This window comes from Doryrhamphus excisus, chromosome 18 (assembly GCF_030265055.1).
Source record: "Doryrhamphus excisus isolate RoL2022-K1 chromosome 18, RoL_Dexc_1.0, whole genome shotgun sequence".
In the NCBI taxonomy this organism is placed as follows: Eukaryota; Metazoa; Chordata; class Actinopteri; order Syngnathiformes; family Syngnathidae; genus Doryrhamphus; species Doryrhamphus excisus.
The window spans coordinates 9206222-9226549 of record NC_080483.1 but is presented as its reverse complement, the minus strand read 5'-3'; the positions used below and the strand labels follow the sequence as shown (position 1 = coordinate 9226549).

Sequence of the window (20328 nt, the reverse complement as noted above, 5' to 3'; positions counted from 1 at the left end):
TTTGATCACCCGTTGAGTTATGAGCATCCATCCCTGCTTGATGCATAACTCAAACCCCAGACATACATGTCAACATGACACATGTTAGGTTATCCCCCCCACCCCCACACACCTCCCATACCACACGTTGCACGGCAAATGATTCAGTATGGGTGAAGTGATTTAAAGTACATGATAGCTGTCTTTGAAAAGGCACATTCCCACATCAAGAATGCAACGCATTCAAGACCGCACATGCTATTGGTGCTTTAGTTCTTAAGAAAGAACTCCATTGGTTGATTTGTGAATGTTTCTAACCACCTGTTTATTTTGCTGTACTTTTTATATAATATTGTGTGAAAGTCTTGAATGAGAACACTCAATTTCTCATAGAATAACGGAAAATTTGACAGGATTTCTATTATCAACCATAGGAAAAATTAACAAATTATATTTTTTTATTGAATGTGAAATCCAGTGTTACCAGAATAATGTTGTTAATTTTGCTAGTAGCCCCAAATGGATTCTGGATGGAATGCGCTAGTGTAGACACTGTCATTATTGTCGTCGGGTGAGGAGTACCACGTCCGAGCAAGGTGCGGTGCCACCTTTTGTTTTTGTTCATAGGGTCTTCTGTATGACTTTTTGTCTGGCCTGTCCCTACCAGGGGCATATAGCCCAGACAACATAGCTCCTAGGATCATTCAAACCTTTCAATCGCAATAAGGTGGTGAGTCACAGAGGTGGATTCATTGGCATATAATTCATGGTATTTTTCCATGAGAGTCATACCTTGTTACCTTGTCATACCATGGTTACTCTGTTCTAGATCCAACCAACATAGATAAAAGTAGGATTCAATAAATAAATTATGTTTTTTTTGGAGTTACAGCATAAAAAAACGTTTGCCATTGTTCAGTAGCAAAGGAAGCTAACAAGCTAAATGTTTTTTAAATTTTTAACCAAAAATCTGCGAATTGGGGCTGTTGGGTGGACGAGTGGTTAGCGAGCAGACTACACAGCTAGAAGACCTGAGTTCGATTCCACTCTCAGCCATCTGTATGTGGAGTTTGCACGTTCTCCCCGTGCATGCGGGGGTTTTCTCCAGGGACTCCCACATTCCAAAAACATGTTAGGTAAATTGTCCATAGGTATGAATGTTAGTGTGAATGGTTGTTTGTCTATATGTGCCCTGTGATTGGCTGGCGACCAGTCCAGGGTGTACCCCGCCTCGTGCCTGAAGACAGCTGGGATAGGCTCCAGCACCCTCATGACCCTCGTGAAGATAAGAAATAGAAAATGAATGAATCTGCAAATTTGTGGTGTTGTAAATGCTGTATCTAAAATATGCGGGAATATATTGTACACAGTCTTAGGTACTTCACGCCATGTGTACAAGTAAAACTGTACCAAATATAAGGGTCACACTTTTTTTGTATGGTTTCTGAATGTATTTTAAATAAAGCACATGGTCATTATAGAATTACTAAAAACAAGTAATGATGGACTAAGACACACTTCAAGAAGCATAACAAATATATTGTAATATAATAGTTAATTAAGTGAGTGTAAAACAGATTTCAGTGATTGAGCTCTTCCACGTGTGTGTGTGTGTGTGTGTGTGTGTGTGTGTGTGTGTGTGTGTGTGTGTGTGTGTGCAATGCAAAGTCAGTGGGGGGGTGAAGCAAGGTTCAAACAGGCTAACTTGTTCCAAATGAGGAATGTCTGCGTCCTCGCTCTCCTCATTAACCACCTTGTCACACCTGTGTCTTCTCCCCGTTCATTCAATTACTTCCCAAAGTGACACTTCTTCTTGCCAGCTTCATCCTCTCCTCGGCAATGGAATATTTACCGCTGAGGAAGCGATTAGACTTTTGGATAATTCTGACCAGATGTGGAGATGTCTCAACAAGTTATCAAGGATATAGTTAAAAAGGTATTTATGCCTTGCATGCATACTTATTAGTATTCTTGTAAGCTGGATCACACTAAAAGCCTCTAATTTGGGCAGCAGCTTCCTCTTTTAAGGGTGCCTCTCCATCACAATGGCCACTCTTATTCAATGAAAGTGTCTGCTTTTATTTCATTTCTTGTGTAAATGGAATAAACACTTGAGGAAGAATTTCAAATTAAGGTGCCCCAAAGGTTAGACAATTTGGTGGGATTTTATTTTTTAATAGGTCTATAAAGTCACAACAAAAGTACATTTTGGTTTTTACATCAAAAGATGAATACGAGACACGGTTTTAGGTTTCATTTCCAAGTATTTACATCTTTAGAGCAGCCATCCATTTTTCATGCGCACAAAAGTATTGGAACATGTGACTGTCAGGTGTGTTTTGTTGCCCAGGTGTGTCCGATGGTATTGCTAATTCAGTCAATAAATAGCTCTGAATGTCAACACTCAATTTCAGATTGGGTGGATAGTGCAAAGAGCGAGGCTTGTCAGTGAGAACAATCTATGGTGTCTCCCTGTATTGTATTATTACATTAGTCATATGTACATGTTGGGCAACTCTTATTGTGCTACGTGAGTGTGTGTGTCCAGAAGGTTTTCTATGAGACACTATTAGACTGAAAATGCACTGAATGTCTAGGTCTAATAATAATATCGAACAGTAAATTTTGCCTATGAAGGCTGTATTTAGAGGTGAAATCAACATGAAAACCATATTTCTGTCTATGGGTGAAAAACAAGCAATTGTTTAGATAGTAAATCAATTCTAACCATTACATAAACATTAGTCATAGCCACAACAACCACCTGGAATTTCCAGTAGAAAAAAACACTAGTGTACTCAGTAACAGACGTTAAACAGGTAGATGGGTGGTGACAGAAACATTGAGACTCTAAAACAAAGGTGTGGTAGAGCTCTAGTCAAACTCAGGCGAAGTCAAGAGTGAGTGCTCATGTCATATTTATTGCCAAAATCATACAGTAAAATATTTTGAGTGAAAAGAGGCAAAAATGTCTAAAAACGTACATTAAGCAAGGAAAAAATAGTCCCAAAATAAGTGTACTGCAATAACTCACTCAATATTCACAAAAGCATTCATTACTGATTTAACTGTGAGAAGAAGGTCCTGCACCATTAGATGTCCAGTCATCCATTTTCTGCCACTTATCACGGGTATGCTGGAGCCTATCCCAGCTGTCTTTGGGCGAGAAGCGGGGTTCACCCTGGACTGGTCGCCAGCCAATCACAGGGCACATATAGACAAACAACCATTCACACTCACATTCATACCTATGGACAATTTGGAGTCGCCAATTAACCTAGCATGTTTTTGGAATGTGGGAGGAAACCGGAGTACCCGGAGAAAACCCACGCACTCCACACAGAGATGGCCGAGGGTGGAATTGAACTCTGGTCTCCTAGCTGTGAGGCTTGCGAGCTAACCACTCGATCGCCGTGCTGCCCATACAAAAACATATATTTAGCAAATGAGCAAGCATAATGGGCCAAATATACTCATAACTTCAATGATAAAACAAAAACTAAAGTATTTTTAATGCAAAAATGAACATGGAAAAAAGCTTAATAAGTCACATCATGTGACCACCATGACCACCAACATGTATGCCGTATAGTTTACTGTGTTTAGCCTCATTGTGAGGAGACCGGACTCCCTGACTCCTCTCTCTGCACCGTCCTCTGTGTAGTAAATGGTGTATAAAATATGTCATTTTTATAGAATTGTTGGCTTTATGTTGATATGATTATTTTTAAATATATGCCTATATTGTATGCTGTGAGTTCTTCTGGCAAAACAACCTAATTACAACCTTGTAGAGCAAATAAAAGCTGATAATCAGCTTGTGAAAGAAAAATGCCATTCAAATAATCTGTCGTCTTTATTCCACTCACAAAATAGATAAAAACCCAAGTCGGCAACATCTTTAATGCTATGTTTTTTCTTCTTCCTTTGTAGCTGAACAATATGGAGATAAAGCATAAGCGGAAGAGTGTGTTCACCTACAAGCATAAAAGAAACTTTGCTAATTTACCGTGACGCAAATAAGGAGAGGAAAGTATTTGAAGATCGAGATAAGATTGCAGCGTGTTTTTACATCAGATGAAGTATTTGCACACTCACAGGAGTAGAAAAAGAGCACCTCCGTCGCCCACTACCGGACACTTCCTTTTGCAAAAAGTGGCAAACCTTAGAAATGCTTGGAGAATTGATGAGCTCTTAGCTGTCTCGTAAAAGGAAAGATTTAAAGGAAAATGTCTAACAAACTGTGAAAATGTTTAATAAAGAGGCTGCTTTTTTCCTTCTTCCCTGCACTTCTAATTACTGGATTCGCTGGTTATTATTAGAAAGTGTCATTCTAGGAAGTGTGAACAAAATGTTAACTAGAACAAACACATACTATATATATTGTGTAAAATATATATTTTTTTTCACACAAAGCTTTGTGTTATTAGTAGGGGTGTCATTTTGTCACCAGATGAGACAACACAGAAGACTGGCTCTATGAGGGATTTTAGCTTTACTTTTAAGAAAATGAAGAAAATTACTATAAAAATGACTATATTGCAACAACAGTATCTTGATTTATTTGACTCATATTTAATTTCTACTATGTTAGACTCTTCTGCACTCTGTGTGTATGCTAGCAGCCCCAACTCCACCCAACGAGACAAGAGACTGTACTACTGACAAAAGGGCAGTTCAGTCCGTTGTTCTGTGGAACAAATGTGCTAAGGTGCAGACCGTGTGAATTCTCTTCATCCCTGTTTAGAGGCAAGAGGTCAAGGAAATAGACATGCATGTGCATAGCAATATATTGAGGCCAGCAAAATTGTCCAGTTCATTTAAATGTATTATGCAATTAATTAAATTAATTGATGAATTAATTCTCAATCCCAATTGTCGGGCCTATGAGACTTTTTTGTGAGTAAAATGGAATTTAGCAAGGCTACTAGGAAGTTAGCTGTAACAGCAGGACGACCAGACCTAAAACATATCTGTCTTTAAAGAGTAAAGCAACCAATTTTTTGCAAAGATGACTATCTTTCTTCTAGGCATTCTACTCATGCCTTTATCCACTTTTCTGACCTGTAAATGTAGTTAGAATGTTGTATTCTCATGTTATGATGCCAAACGTTCAGATAAAGAGGTTTGCGTATTTGAAAGTGAGCCCTGAAAGAAGTTTGGGATGGCTCAAAACGCTCAGTTTCAGAAAGTGTGGTTAAACTGCACCTTTGTGATGTCACAGAGGAGCGGACTTCCTTATATGGGCATGGTTGTAAGCCAGATAAGCTCGCTACCCTCCCCCAAGCTCTGCTTTCTCTGTTTACGTTTAGAGCAACGGCTCGTATGGGAAAGCCACATTTATTTACAAAAGACGCTACCATCAGACACAAGTGGTTGGAGTTCCTGATTTTAATCTGTCCATGGTATTTGACACTGGTCTGTTTCGTTATCATGGAGCAATATGCAGCTGGTCTAGCCGACAAACTTGCTGAAGCCCGACACCTTTCCAACGTTAGAAGAGCAAACAGTAACAATTTAACAATTTGTCTTTACTGTGTTTATTTTCTGTAAGTCATGGAACAAAAGCTCTTGTCTGTGTAGCATTATATAGTGTGCATACAGAGAGTGGGGTTGCTAATCGACATTTCCCACCTCTACTCCAAGGCCTTTGGGAGAATATTCTGTTGTCTGATGATGAGCCAACAAACATCATACCAACATTAACATACGGTGATGTTAGTAATGGTGCAATGGTAGTGTTTTAAATCATCAAAATACATATGGCTAGATACTGCAACTATTACATATTACAATCAATGTATGGGTTAATGCATGATCACAGCATATCTATCAAACAATGCAATATGTTTATTTTGTGTAAGTCATGGAGCAAAAGCGCTTGTCTATGTAGCATTATACAGTGTGCATGAATGGTGCGGGGTTGCTAATAGACGTTTCCCACCACAATTAGTGGCTCTACCCAAGTTATTGAAATACTGGTAGTCCCGCAAATCACTTTACACGTTGTTAGAGGTTTTTATTTAGAGGGATTCATAGTCGAAATAGGTGTATCTCAATGACAGCGTTGTAAGCTTACTGAAAAAAACTTGTTTTCTTGTGTTATAATGCACAGAAAAGGCAAAGAAATGTGTCCATGTTTTGCATAGGAGATTGCGAATAATGGGCAAAATTCCCCTGGGAATGGGCAGTTCCCCTTTAAGGCCTTGAATTCTGCTCTCTGCTAATAAGACCACAAGCTGAAACCAACTTGTGTTCTGCAGCAGGACAATGATCCAAAACACACCAGCAAGTCCAACTCTGAAAAAAACCACAATGAAGACTTTGGAGTGGCCTTGTCAAAGTCCTGACCTGAATCATGCTGGAAAAACCCTCCAATATGGCTCAATTATAACAATTCTGCAAAGATGAGCCACATTTGCTCCACAGCGTTGTATGAGACTCATACATGTAGCTTTGGATTCTAACAAAAGGCTTAATTTAATAATTGTTTTTTGTGTTCAGTTGTGTTGTCATTGACTAATATTTATATTTACTTCATGAGCCGAAACATTTCAGTGTTAGAAATCAAAAAGGAGGAAAACACTTTATCAAACCACTGTGTGTGCAGCATCTCCTCATTGCATTCATTGCGTGGTGTTTTTACTGTTTGATCATTTGTATGTTCGCAGTGCTTCCATAGCATACAATCATAAATATAAAATCCTTCTGAGAATACCATAGACACAATGTCATGTTTACAAATCAACCACCTCAGCTGAATATTAAAATGTTATATATTAGTGTTGCTGGACTCTTCCCAGTTACTTCCTAGTGTCATTTGTCTGTCACATGATTGATGCTTGACTGAATCCTTCCTCTCTTTGGGTGTCTCCCCACCCCCCACCCCCCCATCATGTGAGGCTGAGTTTGGAAGGGTCACTAGCACATCCTCCCTGCTGTCTCATGCTGCATATGTGAAATCGCCATTTCACCCCTGCACACTCCTTAATTGTTGCTGCAAAAAAATGTTTTGTTCAAAACTGCCCCCTCTATCATGAGTGCTTGTGCAAAAAATGTCACCCATCCACTTAGTGCAAAGGCCTAGTGGTATTTTGTATATACAGTATATCTAATATAATAAACATACTCTCCATTCAATAGCAACACGTGCATAAAATTAGTAATTACCTTCTATAAAAAGATCAAATACGAGTAAACGAATTAATGCACTGATTAATTCATAGGTGATTAATATAATCATGTTTTTTTTGTACTTTTTTATGACGTTTCTTCTTTTATACTTAAAATAATGTATTCGAATTATATAACATTAATTGAAAAAACTTTTATTTTCATTTATTATTGTATTATTTATTATTTCATTTCTTTTTATTATTATTTTTTTATTGGTGATTAATATAACCATGTTTTTTTTGTACTTTTTTACGACATTTCTTCTTTTATACCTAAAATAATGTATTCGAATTATATAACATTCATTGAAAAAACTTTTATTTTCATTTATTATTGTATTATTTATTATTTTTATGTATTTTTTTAATGCAATAAATTTTATTTCTTGGAATATGACCAAATATTGTTGACAAACTTTTTAGAATCTTTTAGAAGCCATTTTTCAATTCTTCTCCATAGATCTGACTACATTGCATCACCAATACTCGACATTTAAGGGTTAAAAACATGTCAATTTGAATTATTTTTCATGTATTAATTAATAAATTACATTTGTATAAGAATTTGAGATTTTTTAATTAAATATTCTTCAGGTTTGAATGTCATGGAAGTAGACTGTGAATAAAAAGAGTGGGTTTAGGCAAACATTTCGATGTAATGCATTCGCTTGTTGTGTGCAGGGTCTTAGGATGGAGGAGGAGGAGGAGGATGATGATGATGATGGTGCTGGAAGAAGGGTGCAGCAGCAGCAGCAGCAGCGTATTAAAAAATGCAAAACGGCCCTCTGATTGGTCGCTCCGGCTGCAGGCTAAGCCCACTCCGTTTCATCCCCAAAAGAAGAAGGCCAAGGGAGCCTATGGGAGAGCTCGGCTGTCTCCTCCCACGACGTGCACGCCAAAGTTGCCCTCTTCAACTACTTCCACGGAGCCAGCAGACATTACACTCACGCCAAATGCACCAAGGGGAAAATAGTATCTGCGCATTTTACCCAACTCCAGACTTTTAAGCACTACAGACTTTTCATTATAAAATCATTTTATACCATCAGTAATCTATTTTAAGAAGACCATCACTTATTTATCTCCCCTTTCCTCTCTCTCGCATGAGAATTACCAGTTTTCTCCACCTGGGATTGGAATTTCGCTGCATATTTTTTTTTTCTTTTTTGTGTGCATTTTTGGTTCCCATAACATTCCCTTCTCTTGTTTCATTTTGGACTTTGTGAGAGAAACAGCAGCTGCAGCTCCAGAGTTCCCTTGTTTGTAGCGGTGGTGGTGCTGACCCAGTAGCTGCAGGATGGCTACTTTGCCCGGAACAGTGCCTCGGATGGTGCGCCCCACTCCGGGCCAGAACTACCCACGAACCGGCTTCCCTCTGGAAGGTGAGGCATGGACACAATTGCATGAAGGTCATACAATATTTTTTTCATGTTTAAATATATAAAACGGCAAAGATATGTGTATTTAAAAATGAATTTTATTATTATTTTTGTACAATTGTTTACTTTCCCACTGTCCACTTAAAATTATACATTTCGTCTATATGAACGTTCATATTTCCCCCTACTTGATTTAGTTTATATTGATGACATTATATTATACATGATATAATATTATACATATATTTGTGCATTTTACGGCCCCAACTTTGACAGTGAACGAGCCACCAAAGAGGCAATCTAATTGTTAATTTGGTGAAAACTCTCCACGCACACTCAAGGTGTCTGAGCATAAGGCAGAAGGAGGATGAGTGGGGGGGTGAAATGGAGGGGTGGGGGTACCACTTTTGTATTTGCATGCATTTATGGCAACCGTTTTCCCATTAGGGCCCAGTTCGTGCTCAAGTGGCATCAAGTGAAATGCGTCTTAAAAAACAGAGGGGGTGAAAAAAAAAACGTCTATTGCTTTGCAAGTTGGCGAAGCTCCGTGGATTTTCTCGAGTGGGGCGCCGCCGCAAATGGCAAATAACCCACAAGAAGAAGAGAAAAGGATCACATCAATATTTGGACAGCATGACTAGGAATAATCAAGGTGGCAAGTGTCAGTCTCTTTTAGTGGCCCTCCATGGTGGAATTGTCTGCGTGGAGAGTGGGTTACTTTTTTTTTTAATGTGCAATATGATCATTTATGGCAATTAAAAATACACACAACGTGATGCTTTCTTGTTAATATTGTGTTGACATGGCTGTGTGTGTGTCTTCCCCACGCAGTGTCCACCCCTCTGGGCCAGGGCCGTGTCAACCAGCTGGGCGGCGTGTTCATCAACGGGAGGCCCCTACCCAACCACATCCGACACAAGATAGTGGAGATGGCCCACCACGGCATCCGGCCCTGCGTCATCTCGCGGCAACTGCGGGTCTCTCACGGCTGCGTGTCGAAGATCCTGTGCCGATACCAGGAGACTGGTTCCATCCGTCCCGGGGCCATCGGAGGCAGCAAGCCCAGGGTGAGTGGGAGTGGGAGTGGGTCAGTACCTGGACACGGAACCTAATCTAATAATTTCGCCAATAATAATGCTAACTATCATAATGTGCATGCGCAGTAACAAGTCACAAAATTAGGCACACCTGCACAGCTAAATATGCAGTATATATTACAGTGTTTACATAATGTATAATATTAATATTGATTACCATGCATCCAATGGTCAAAATATTAGGTACACTTGCGCAGACCCCCTCCCCATCCCCTTCCACATACACTTAATTGGTGGTATACACAATATTTAATTTTTCATAATCATGTCAATTCCTTCACTAATCAAAATATTAAGTACCCCTGCTCAGTCATATATTATATTTCTTACAATCTATAGTATAATATATAAAATCATTCAATAATTGAATAATGTATATTCACTGGTCACAATATTCCCACGTTGCTTTTTAACTGCACTTATTTGTATTAAAACAATTTATTTTATATATATTTTTCCAATTCTATCAATTTGATCGATTTCAAGTTAAATATGAATTGACACTAAATAGTGGCAATGCAATACTAAATAATACACATTTAATAAAATAAATAACTGTATGATATGAAGCTTTAAAAAAGCCAGTATTTTGATAATCCTAAAATTTGAGTTATAAAACTACTGACTTAAATATTAAAATAAAAATAAAGTTGAGCTGAAGTGCAAATATTTTAACCATTTTCAGTATGAAATATTCTAATTTATATGACAACCCTTTGGAATACACATGAATACTGTAAATAGTACTATACTTCAAATGAAAATGAGCCTCTTCCTATCTAACTCCTCTTTGCCTCCTCCTCTCCAACATTTCCAACTTACAGCAGGTGGCCACTCCTGATGTGGAGAAGAGGATCGAGGAGTACAAGAGAGAGAACCCGGGTATGTTCAGCTGGGAGATCCGGGATAAGCTGCTGAAGGACGGGGTGTGCGACAGAAGCACGGTTCCTTCAGGTGAGGCTTCATCTGGTAAGCTGCATTTCTATTTTATTTTTAACTTTATTATAGGAGCCAGCAAGTATAAATGATTTATTGGTGGTGTGTGTGTGTGTGTATCATGAAGGTGTTGAAATATGAATATAGTCTATAGAAAATACACACAATATGCCTTTGATACTTTTGTGTGCAGTGTCCTTCTTAAGAAATGTCTTACAGGATGATATGGTTGTGTTCTGGGTTTTAGGGGCTAATCACCCATTTACCTTTTTGTTGCCATTAGTGAGCTCCATCAGCCGCGTTTTGAGGGCCCGATTTGGCAAAAAAGATGACGAGGATGACTGTGATAAGAAGGATGAAGACGGAGAAAAGAAAACAAAGCATAGCATCGATGGCATCCTCGGTGATAAATGTAAGTTAACAGCAGTGGCCCTTTTTTATAATGTCGATGCCTTCTATACATACCTTGCATGTCACCCACCTCAGTGTTAATGGCCCGGCTAATGTCAGTATTTACCAACATTTAAAACACACTTCCTTTGAGGCGTTCCCTTGGGAATTTTGGACACATTATTCCTCTTTTATTTTACACCGAGCCATCATTCACTATTCATTATTTATGAGCGCCTTGGCAGAAGGTGTTTTCGCTGCAGGAAATTAATTTGTGTTGCTTCATTCATTCATACTTTCAGCCATTCATAGTGGGGGACCCTAAACGACTGCTTGACCCACCTCACAGCCGGTGACATTTTCACTGCTTGTCACTTCAGTGGACATCAATGTGGTGTCGCTTTGTTAACTCTAGCTCGTCATGAAATCATATACATGCTAATATGCTGTATTAAATATGGATATTATCTATTTAAAATATTTTTGTGACTTATATACGTTATTGGTTAGATGTTTTTTTCATTATATAAATTCAAATTCAGCTTACAATAGTAAAACCCTAGCTAATAATTACATTAGCAAAATATATGATACATTAAACAAAATATTTACATGTAAAAATAGCACAAAATTATTATATAATATTTAGATATTTATTATTATATTATTTGTGGTGTTACTATATTAATGTTTGATTTTATTCACATTTTTAAACCTGGTTTTCTTGTGTCACTCATGCGTCATTACGCAAAAAAAAGGACCCTTAACGTATGCGCACCCAGTCCCCCTCTCTGTAAACTTGAAGATGAACCTCAACAAACTCTCCCTTTCATTGATGCTTTCTTTTTTGTCGAGCTACAAAAGCTAAATCCTGGAAAGCAAAGCGGGGAATAAGGAGAAGCACCGTTCCGGCATTCTTATATAAAAAAAAACCCTACTAAAAGAGAGAGAGAGAGAGAGAGAGAGAGAGAGAGAGAAAGAGAGAGAGAGAAAACTTTTGGACAAAAGGGCAAGGAGGGCACATAAAGAGAGATGAATTATTCAGTACGCCCCGCTGCTAGATAGTTTTGTAATTTAATATAATGGCGCGTTGGAGTGGAATCAGTTGATAGCGTGAAAACGGTCTTTTTTTCCTCCCTTTTTCTTTCTCTCCAACCCTTGCCACGCTTTGTCAGGAAAATGCCACCATTCTCCTCCAGAGTGTCCACATGAGGCCATGTTAAACGCTTTAATGATAAATCACCAAGTGGCTTGAATTTTTTACGCACGCTTTATACGCACTAAACTTTACGCACAAATATTATATTATTGATTTATAAAACACCCCAGATCCTATAATTCCCCTGCTGCTACATTTGTCCCCGTGGTGCTGGTGTTTTTTTTTAAATTGGGAGAGAATTACATCGCTATAAAAAGCCACCCCCCCCCCCCTTCCTTCCTCCGTGGCTCCGTGCGTGCATGCGTAATACAGTTTGAGACGAGCGAGGCTTTTAATAATAACGCTAATACTTATTAGAGGGAGCGCTGGAGACGACGCTGGCTGAATAGGTGACTACGTGTTCACACCGGGTGTAATAGCTCGCAGGCACGCTAAGAAATGTATTTATCCCCAATCAGCCTCTCACTCTTAGCGGTTTGAAGCGCGGCCCCTTATATGTGGAGAGGGGTTTTAAAGCAGATTAAATAGAGCCTTTTATTTCTTTTTCACTTTCATCTCAGAGCCCAGCTCACATACAGTGGCTCGCCCTGGGCGTCAAAATTCATGCTTTTTTTTCCATCCTCTCTCTCTCTCTCTCTCTTTTTTTTTTCTCTCCCCCTCTATTTTTTAAATCCATTTTAAGTCGTTAATATTTATTTATTTGTTTATTAGAAGTGCATTTGTATTCTCACTCTAATCTAAAGAGATCAGAGGGGAGTAAATCAACCAATGCAAACATGTAATAATCTGCGCACCATCCATCATTATATTTGTGGATCTTCTTCTTTTTTTTTTGCATCATGCACATCTGCCACAAGTGACGCACGGCGACAGGCGATGGACACTTGAGCAAATCGTGGGATTAGCAGAGGTCCTCAATCTAATTAAACAGATGCCAGGTGGGATTATTTCCCAGTTTGAGGCAGGGGAAGTGACAGGGTTGGTGGATGGGGGGGGGGTGGGGGGGTGGAGGGTAAGAGTGCACAAACAGAACAGCACACATCATCATTTGTGTTGTGTTATTGGTGCCACTCTGTTGTGAAAAGTGTGCAAAAGTGTTCCTTTCTAGAAGTGTATGGTGACATATTGTGGTTATATTTCGGCTATAAAACCTCTCCGAATGAATGGAGGAGGGAAGGGTGGGGTTTGGAGAAGGGGTAGGGGGGGCATGCAGGGGACTGGTGCGCTTGACTTCAAACAAATCCATCTGGAACAGTGTGTGAGAGAGATTCACTGAAAGTATGGGCGAGTTATTTAGCTATTAATAACGTTTTCTTTCCTCAGGCATGGAGGAGAGTATAACTCCATCCACTCCACTCCACTCTCTCTCTTTCTCTCTCTCTCTCTCTTCCATGCAGCTATTTGGCTTGGCTTGGAATTGAGGGAGAACCCAAATGGTGGGCAGAGATAACATACCCATCATAGCCCAGACCCCGCGCTGTGCTTCACTGCATTAAACTCGGATTAACCTCCCCTGTCCCCGCAGCCACTAGAGCCACATTTCACTGGAATTTACATCGCGCTTTATTATAGGGAGGGCAACCCGACACTAACATTAATAATCATGCTAAATACTAATAACAATAAAGACATTAGGCACACCTGCAAAATCTCCAAAATCTCTCAATTATTATTATATTATTTTAAACAGTAATATTTTTGTCACCACTACAAACTACAATCACTCAATTTAACGCGTTTAATAAGATTTAAATGGCGACTAAAAATACATGTATTATTTAAAATGTCGGAATGAATATATGAATTATCATAATATTAAATTGTAACTGTAAAAACATTAGGCACAAATGCACAATTTCCAACATAATCAAATTATTTTTATTTTATTTTATAATTATCAATATCTTAATACAATAAATGTATTATCTAAAAAGTGTCTCTAATGTATAAAATATCCTATTTAGTCATATTAAAAACAAAAAATATAAGCCCACAATCTCCAACATGATTCAATAGTTTTATTTTTATTTTGTCACCAAACTAGAATCACAACAATATTTAACATATTTAATCATATTTAAATCAATGACATATTAATTATAAATGTCAATATCTCCAATTTTTTTAGATGGCTCTATTTTTTTTCCACCACTGCAAACGACAATCACAATTCTATTTAACATATGTCTAATCATATTTAAAATAACAACATTCTAATTTTATATTTAGAGATCTCCAATCTACAATATATTTGTATTATTTTCCAAAATAGTTTTCCCACCACTGCAAAGTCCCAATAATTACATTTTTATAGCTATATGTATATTTAATATTAAAATGATCAGAGGAGAAAATGCATGATTTAAACTGAATGAATGCATAATTCTTCTTTTTTATAGGCATTACATTATTATGATTATAGTTTATTAAGTATTTATATTTGAGCTTTTCCATTGCATATAATGAGTGAAGTGGCCTGTGAGGGTATACTGTATAGGCCATAATAATATTACCTACGTTCATGTCATTTTAGTTCATTTAAATGAGAGATGCCACGATGTAATGTAAAATACACAAAATACTGGGTCATATAACAGGGCAGATATGAAAAAGAAATTACTATATAATATATATAATGACAGTTTATTTCATTGTTATTATGATACAAGTGGTAAAATAGCTTATTTGTTGTCTTGTTATGTGACTTCTGCATGTATCATCATCCCAACACAGTGGGATGAATAATAACCTGTAAATACGTTGTTGTGGTTCCAGTATGGCTCCACTGCGCGTGCGTAATGACAGCTTTTACGCTACGCTAGGGCAGGCCATTCCCTCTTACGTTTTAATGTCATGTTTATTTAAATGTTTAAATAGTGTCATGGTTGTGAAGACATTAACGGATGTGTACACATGCAAACTAAACTGACTAAAAGGGGGAGGAAGGGGGGGCTACCCATACCCTATTAAGCTTGTACGGCCCACCGAACCCGGAGTGACATTTCAGTGTCAGGGGCTTAAGTGAGTTAAAAAAAAAATAAATAAAACGGGAGCAGGCTTAGATTCATTGACTTTGATCACATCAGAAATATTCATGGGGGCACAAACACTCACACACTGACAGTGATACCTCTCAAGGCTGTCTATTAATTAAAGTGGAGCTCTTACCATGTGGGACCCCCACCCCAATACATCCTACTCTATCATCTGGGGCACCAACCAAAAAAAAAAAAAAAGGTTTTCTTCCCATCTCTTGTGGTTTCTCTTGAAAAGGGCCAATCTTCCCTCCCCAGCTTCTTGTGGGAAATGTAAAAAGTGCACAGAGGAAGACATGGGGATTTCTAGCTCATTTCTATAAAGAGCCTTTTATAATCCTTTCCTGCTTAATAACTTAAAGGGATTCAATTTCTCCCCTCATTGATGGAGAGGGGGGTGGGGGTTATGATGGCACATTGTTGGGACGCAATTCAAGGTTAACACATCCTGCTCCCAAACTGCAGAATATAAGACGTCTGGGTGACGTCACAGGCACTACCGATATTTAATTATAGCCTTTACCATCGAGAATTACATTGAGTTTATGCAAGTGGGTTTCATTGGGGGGGAGGTCTCAAGCCATATGCCACAAATTAAATGCGAAGTGATGTCCCCTCCAGGTATCCTGTCACATAGGGTGTCTTTCATTAGGGGGCCTGTGTTTGACCCCCCGTGTCCCCAGTTTCCACCATTCTCCTGATGTCAACAGGTGGAGGGGGTCTGGTGATAAGACGCCGTAGAATTTCCAATCATTGTTGTTAAAACATGGGGACATAAAAATAGCCGTGTCGAAAATCTAAACACTGAAAATTCCTTGGATAAAATGAAAAAAAAAAAAAATATATATATATAGGCATAATAGTATTCATTCATTCATTCATTCATTTTCTACCGCTTATCCTCACGAGGGTCGCGGGGGGTGCTGGAGCCTATCCCAGCTGTCTTCGGACGAGAGGCGGGGTACACCCTGGACTGGTCGCATAATAGTATTGGTGTAATCAATTATTATTTTTTCCAAATCCACTTTATTTGAAATATATTTATACTTTAGTTATAAATGTATATAGTAATGTTGTTGTATATATACAATGATATTCTATATAATTATATTTCATATACTGTACTATATCCTGCATATATCATATCAATATAAAGGCCTAGATTCTTTTTAAAAGTGATATTCAGTTGTATTTTTTCCTACATATGTTAAATATCTTTATTTAAAGAAATATATATTTACAAAAACGAAATTACGTTATTACAACAATGTCAAATTTGACTCAACAGCGCCTCCGCTGGTTATAATTAAGTAGTGCACTCCATTTTTTCTTCAAGATGCATTAAATCACCAATTATTTACACGTAAACGATTATTAAAATCTAAAAAATGTCAAATATATACGGATATATCTCTCCGTTTCGATCGACACTATCAGTTAAAACGTGTTAATTCCGAACATGAAACGATCAAGAATGAGCGAATTGGCGCAAACTACACCACAATTAATTAGAATATGGATTATCTGCACACAATTGGACCCATCTTGATCGTGCAGATGGCTCCAGGTTGCCAAGTGTACAGAGTGTATCATAAAATAGACAGCGTGTGACCAAATATGATACAACATGTCTCATATTCCGCAGGTTGCAAATCACACATTTATTATACTAGATTTATGTAATGTCCCCTTCCCGCCAAACGTTTCCATCTCCGTCTCCTCAGAGGCGTTTAATTGGCAGCGCTTTGTTAGCACTGATGTTTAATTGGCTGTGAGAAGATGAATGAAGTTGACAGGAATCATCTGTCCACACGATCCCTGGTGGCTCCGAGTGGGAAATCATAACCTGAGCGGCTTTTTCCTCCTGCGAGGACCAGCTAGTTGAACTTGTCACATCTAATTAGGGTGTTCAAAACGCACTGGGGGCATCGGTGGGAAACAGGAGGCGGCATGGTCCGGGGGGGGCAGCCAATAAGGCATTTTTGGGTCAGATGCTGGAAGAGGAGGAGGTGGAAGGAGGGATAAGCGATGTTGTTCAATTGGACCACAGCGGGCTTTTATTTCCAAGAAGACCTTCTTTTCTTTCTCTCTGCGCTTTACCGGCTATTACATCAATTACGGCTGTCCAGCAGCCATGGAGTGCAGCCTCCTTTTAATTGACTATGAAATTAATTAGAGCGGACATCTATTAAAGACTTTGGATCATTTTTGTAATTTAAAGGTGCAACAGAGGATTAATGACTTAGAGCCTGCGTTTATTTATTGACAGTGTTTTTCCTCTATATATTTTACATATTTATTTCTACATATTTATCATGTATATAGAATTATATGTATAATGTCCACCCCCCTATTTTTTGTAACTGTATGCAGTTTCACAATTAGAAACTGGTAACATAAATTGGACATGGAGAAGAGGTATATAGGATTAAATCATGTTGAATTGTGCAAAGTGTAAACAAGTGATTTAACTCTATTTAACTCCATTCTGTCATTGCAGCTGACAACAGGTGTTAGTTGCATTTTAGAAGACTTTCACACACTTTGTGTATTATTTTTTATTTACTTTCTAGTGCAGCCTTGTGAAAAAAAAGGCATTGTCTTCCTGTTCCATTTCAAGAGGCTTCATTCTTTTTTCGGTGGGGTGTGAATACTTTTTTTCTTGTAGAGCGAGAGGAGAGAAAAAAAAAGGCTGTGTGTGATGTCTGACAAGCCTCTTCTCGCCATTGTTCGGTGAACAGCTTCTAGAAAGGAGAGGAGAGAAAGAGGAGGGAGGAGAGAAAAGGCCTTTCTGTTATTTTCTGTCTTGAGACTCGCTATTCAAGCGAGTTGATGAACTCCTCCGAAAAGTTTATTAAGGGGAGCAAAACAATAGGAACCAAAGCCTTTGGGTGCCCGGGCAGACAGTTTATAAACTAGCAGCCATTGTGCCTCAAAGGCAGATGCATGAATACTTTTGAATGGGGGCCTTCAAACTGACACGATAAGGCTGGACAGCAGCACTTTTAAAAAGGGACACAGGCTGCTTCTGCTGCTGCTCAGATCTCTCGCTCTCTTTAAAAAAAAATGCATTAATGTACATCTGCAAAAGGGGGGAAAGTAGAAGGGGAGAAGCTGGGTGCTGTCTGTTGTGGACATGCTTGTTTTTGCTTTGTCGGCTTAAGTATATGTTAGCAAAAAGAGGCGCATCAAGCCAAAAATCGAATAGATCCTGTCTTAGGTCCATTTATTAATAACATAATGTGGATATTGTATCATTTGTGTAAATAACCAACCAAACGTATTGAATAGGCTGCCATCTACCTCCACCAATTGTGCTGAAAGTACCTTTACAGATACTCACTTCAGAACGAATAGTTAAATTCGTCTGTCTAAAATGTTTACTAATAAATCTCATTTAAAAGATGCCAACAAATAAAAAAAAGTCCAACCGTTTTTTAATGTAAAAGTAGACTAGGTTGAGGTAAACATAAAAATGGTGGAAAAAGTTGTGCAAAATAATCGCTGGTTGTCCTGTTCCGAATGACAACAATTCCATCCATCCATTTTCTAACCTGCTTATTTACGCTAGGGTCACCGGGGGTATGCTGGAGCCTTTTACGTTTCACGTTTATTCTAGTTCGAGGGATACCTGCGTATGATCTGTAACTACGGTTCATTAGATTCCGTTGTATCTCTGTTGGTTACTTCCTGATTTTATTCTCCTTTTCTTGTGCATTCTTGTGTCAAGCTTCCATAGTATGTTTTATGTTATAGTAATTTGCCTTCTTTTGTTAATGAAAGCCTTGAACCAAGGTGCAACAACATCCTGGCATTCTGAGGTAGCACTATAGCAAATTATGGCACTTGTTCTGCAATTAGGCAACGTAATTCAGTGATCGTACCTCGTTTTGTCACAAATCGGTTAAGTAAGGTAACAAATCTAAAATACAAATTTATGCATATAGAAAAAACTATATAAATGGTTCTGATAATACATATTCGACTCACACTAAAACACAATAGGGTCCTTCCTTTACCTCTTCCCTATTCGCCATACAATTGTGGATTTTGCATAATTCTGCAAACAAAACTGTTTGACTCACTCTCTGAAATTGAATCAACTCTCGAATTCTCAACTTTAGTCGAATGCTGCATGTGTAATCCTGTCACAATGTTTCATAAACAAACTTTTGTGTAGTTTTATCGAAATCGTTTAATATATAAACAAATGACAAATCAGTTTTATGAAGTCCCTAAAATGTCTGCAGCTCTTCTTTGGCTCCTTGAATATCTTTTTTTGCAAATGAAACAGCACAGTACAGGTAAAAAAAAATGTGGATTGAGTGAGACATTGATTAAGAAATAAGGACAAAAATTAATAAAATTAACCAAAACATTTTTTAGAAATCCTCCATACTTAACTTTATTTGGGTTTGCACAAATATTCAAGGATCCTTCCCTCATCATAAATGTATATAATAATGTCTGGAGTAGTTTTTGTTTAACTCTGCAAAGTTTTGTCGGTTCAATAGTTTTGCCGTAGTTTAACAAACAAATCAAACATTTAAAATGTTATGGCTGGGTTTTAGACTTGTCAGTTCTCAGCAGTTTCAAACATGGAAGCAGGCTGAAGACTCCTTGTCGGAGTTTATATGATTTCCAAGTATCAATGTGCATTGTCCTCCCTTGTTGATATACTTTTGAAGGGGGCCACGCTGGTCCCTCACAGCTAAGAAGATACATTATTCCCGTCCTTTTCAGCGGACAATAGACTGTCAGTCTTTATCCCTCATCCCTCCTCCCGTCCCTCCCCTCTTGCAGCTTTCCCTTTTTAGTCTTCTCGCTCTCTGGCTCGGTGCCTCTCGACTTCAGAGGGAGTCCGGTGATTTGTGACCCCGGCAACCCCGCACTTAATCTCGCTAAAGAGGGGGAGCATCCCATTTTCGGAGTGCTTGGCGCGCCCCGAATAGAGCGAGCCGGCTCTGGCAGGTGTCAACATTAGCAAACAATCGCTCGGCGGTCCCATTGCTTCGTAGCCCAGCGCGACACTGGACCCTAAAGTCTTTGAAAAGGAGCCACATAATGGGGGGGAGGACAAGGGAGAGATTACACTCTTAGACAGCTATTAGCGGGGATGAGGCTTTTCTAAACAAACAAGAAGGAGAAGGCGATCAATACTGTGTTAGTTTACCAAGT

General features: G+C 38.5%; 1 protein-coding gene across 3 annotated transcripts in view; it reads left to right on the top strand.

Moving 5' to 3' along the window:
- Nucleotides 1–20328, top strand: part of pax7a (paired box 7a) — a 95160-nt gene that overhangs the window by 22434 nt on the left and 52398 nt on the right. The window contains exons 1-5 of one of the 3 annotated variants that reach the window (XM_058054783.1): nt 1802–1915; nt 7836–8536; nt 9365–9600; nt 10455–10599; nt 10850–10978. In XM_058054783.1, coding sequence (XP_057910766.1) covers nt 8452–8536; nt 9365–9600; nt 10455–10599; nt 10850–10978 — 595 coding nt within the window. In that variant the 5' untranslated portion in view covers nt 1802–1915; nt 7836–8451. Of the gene's footprint in view, nt 1–1801; nt 1916–7835; nt 8537–9364; nt 9601–10454; nt 10600–10849; nt 10979–20328 lie in introns of those variants that run through there. The other 2 variants (XM_058054785.1, XM_058054782.1) reach the window with 2 other exon arrangements.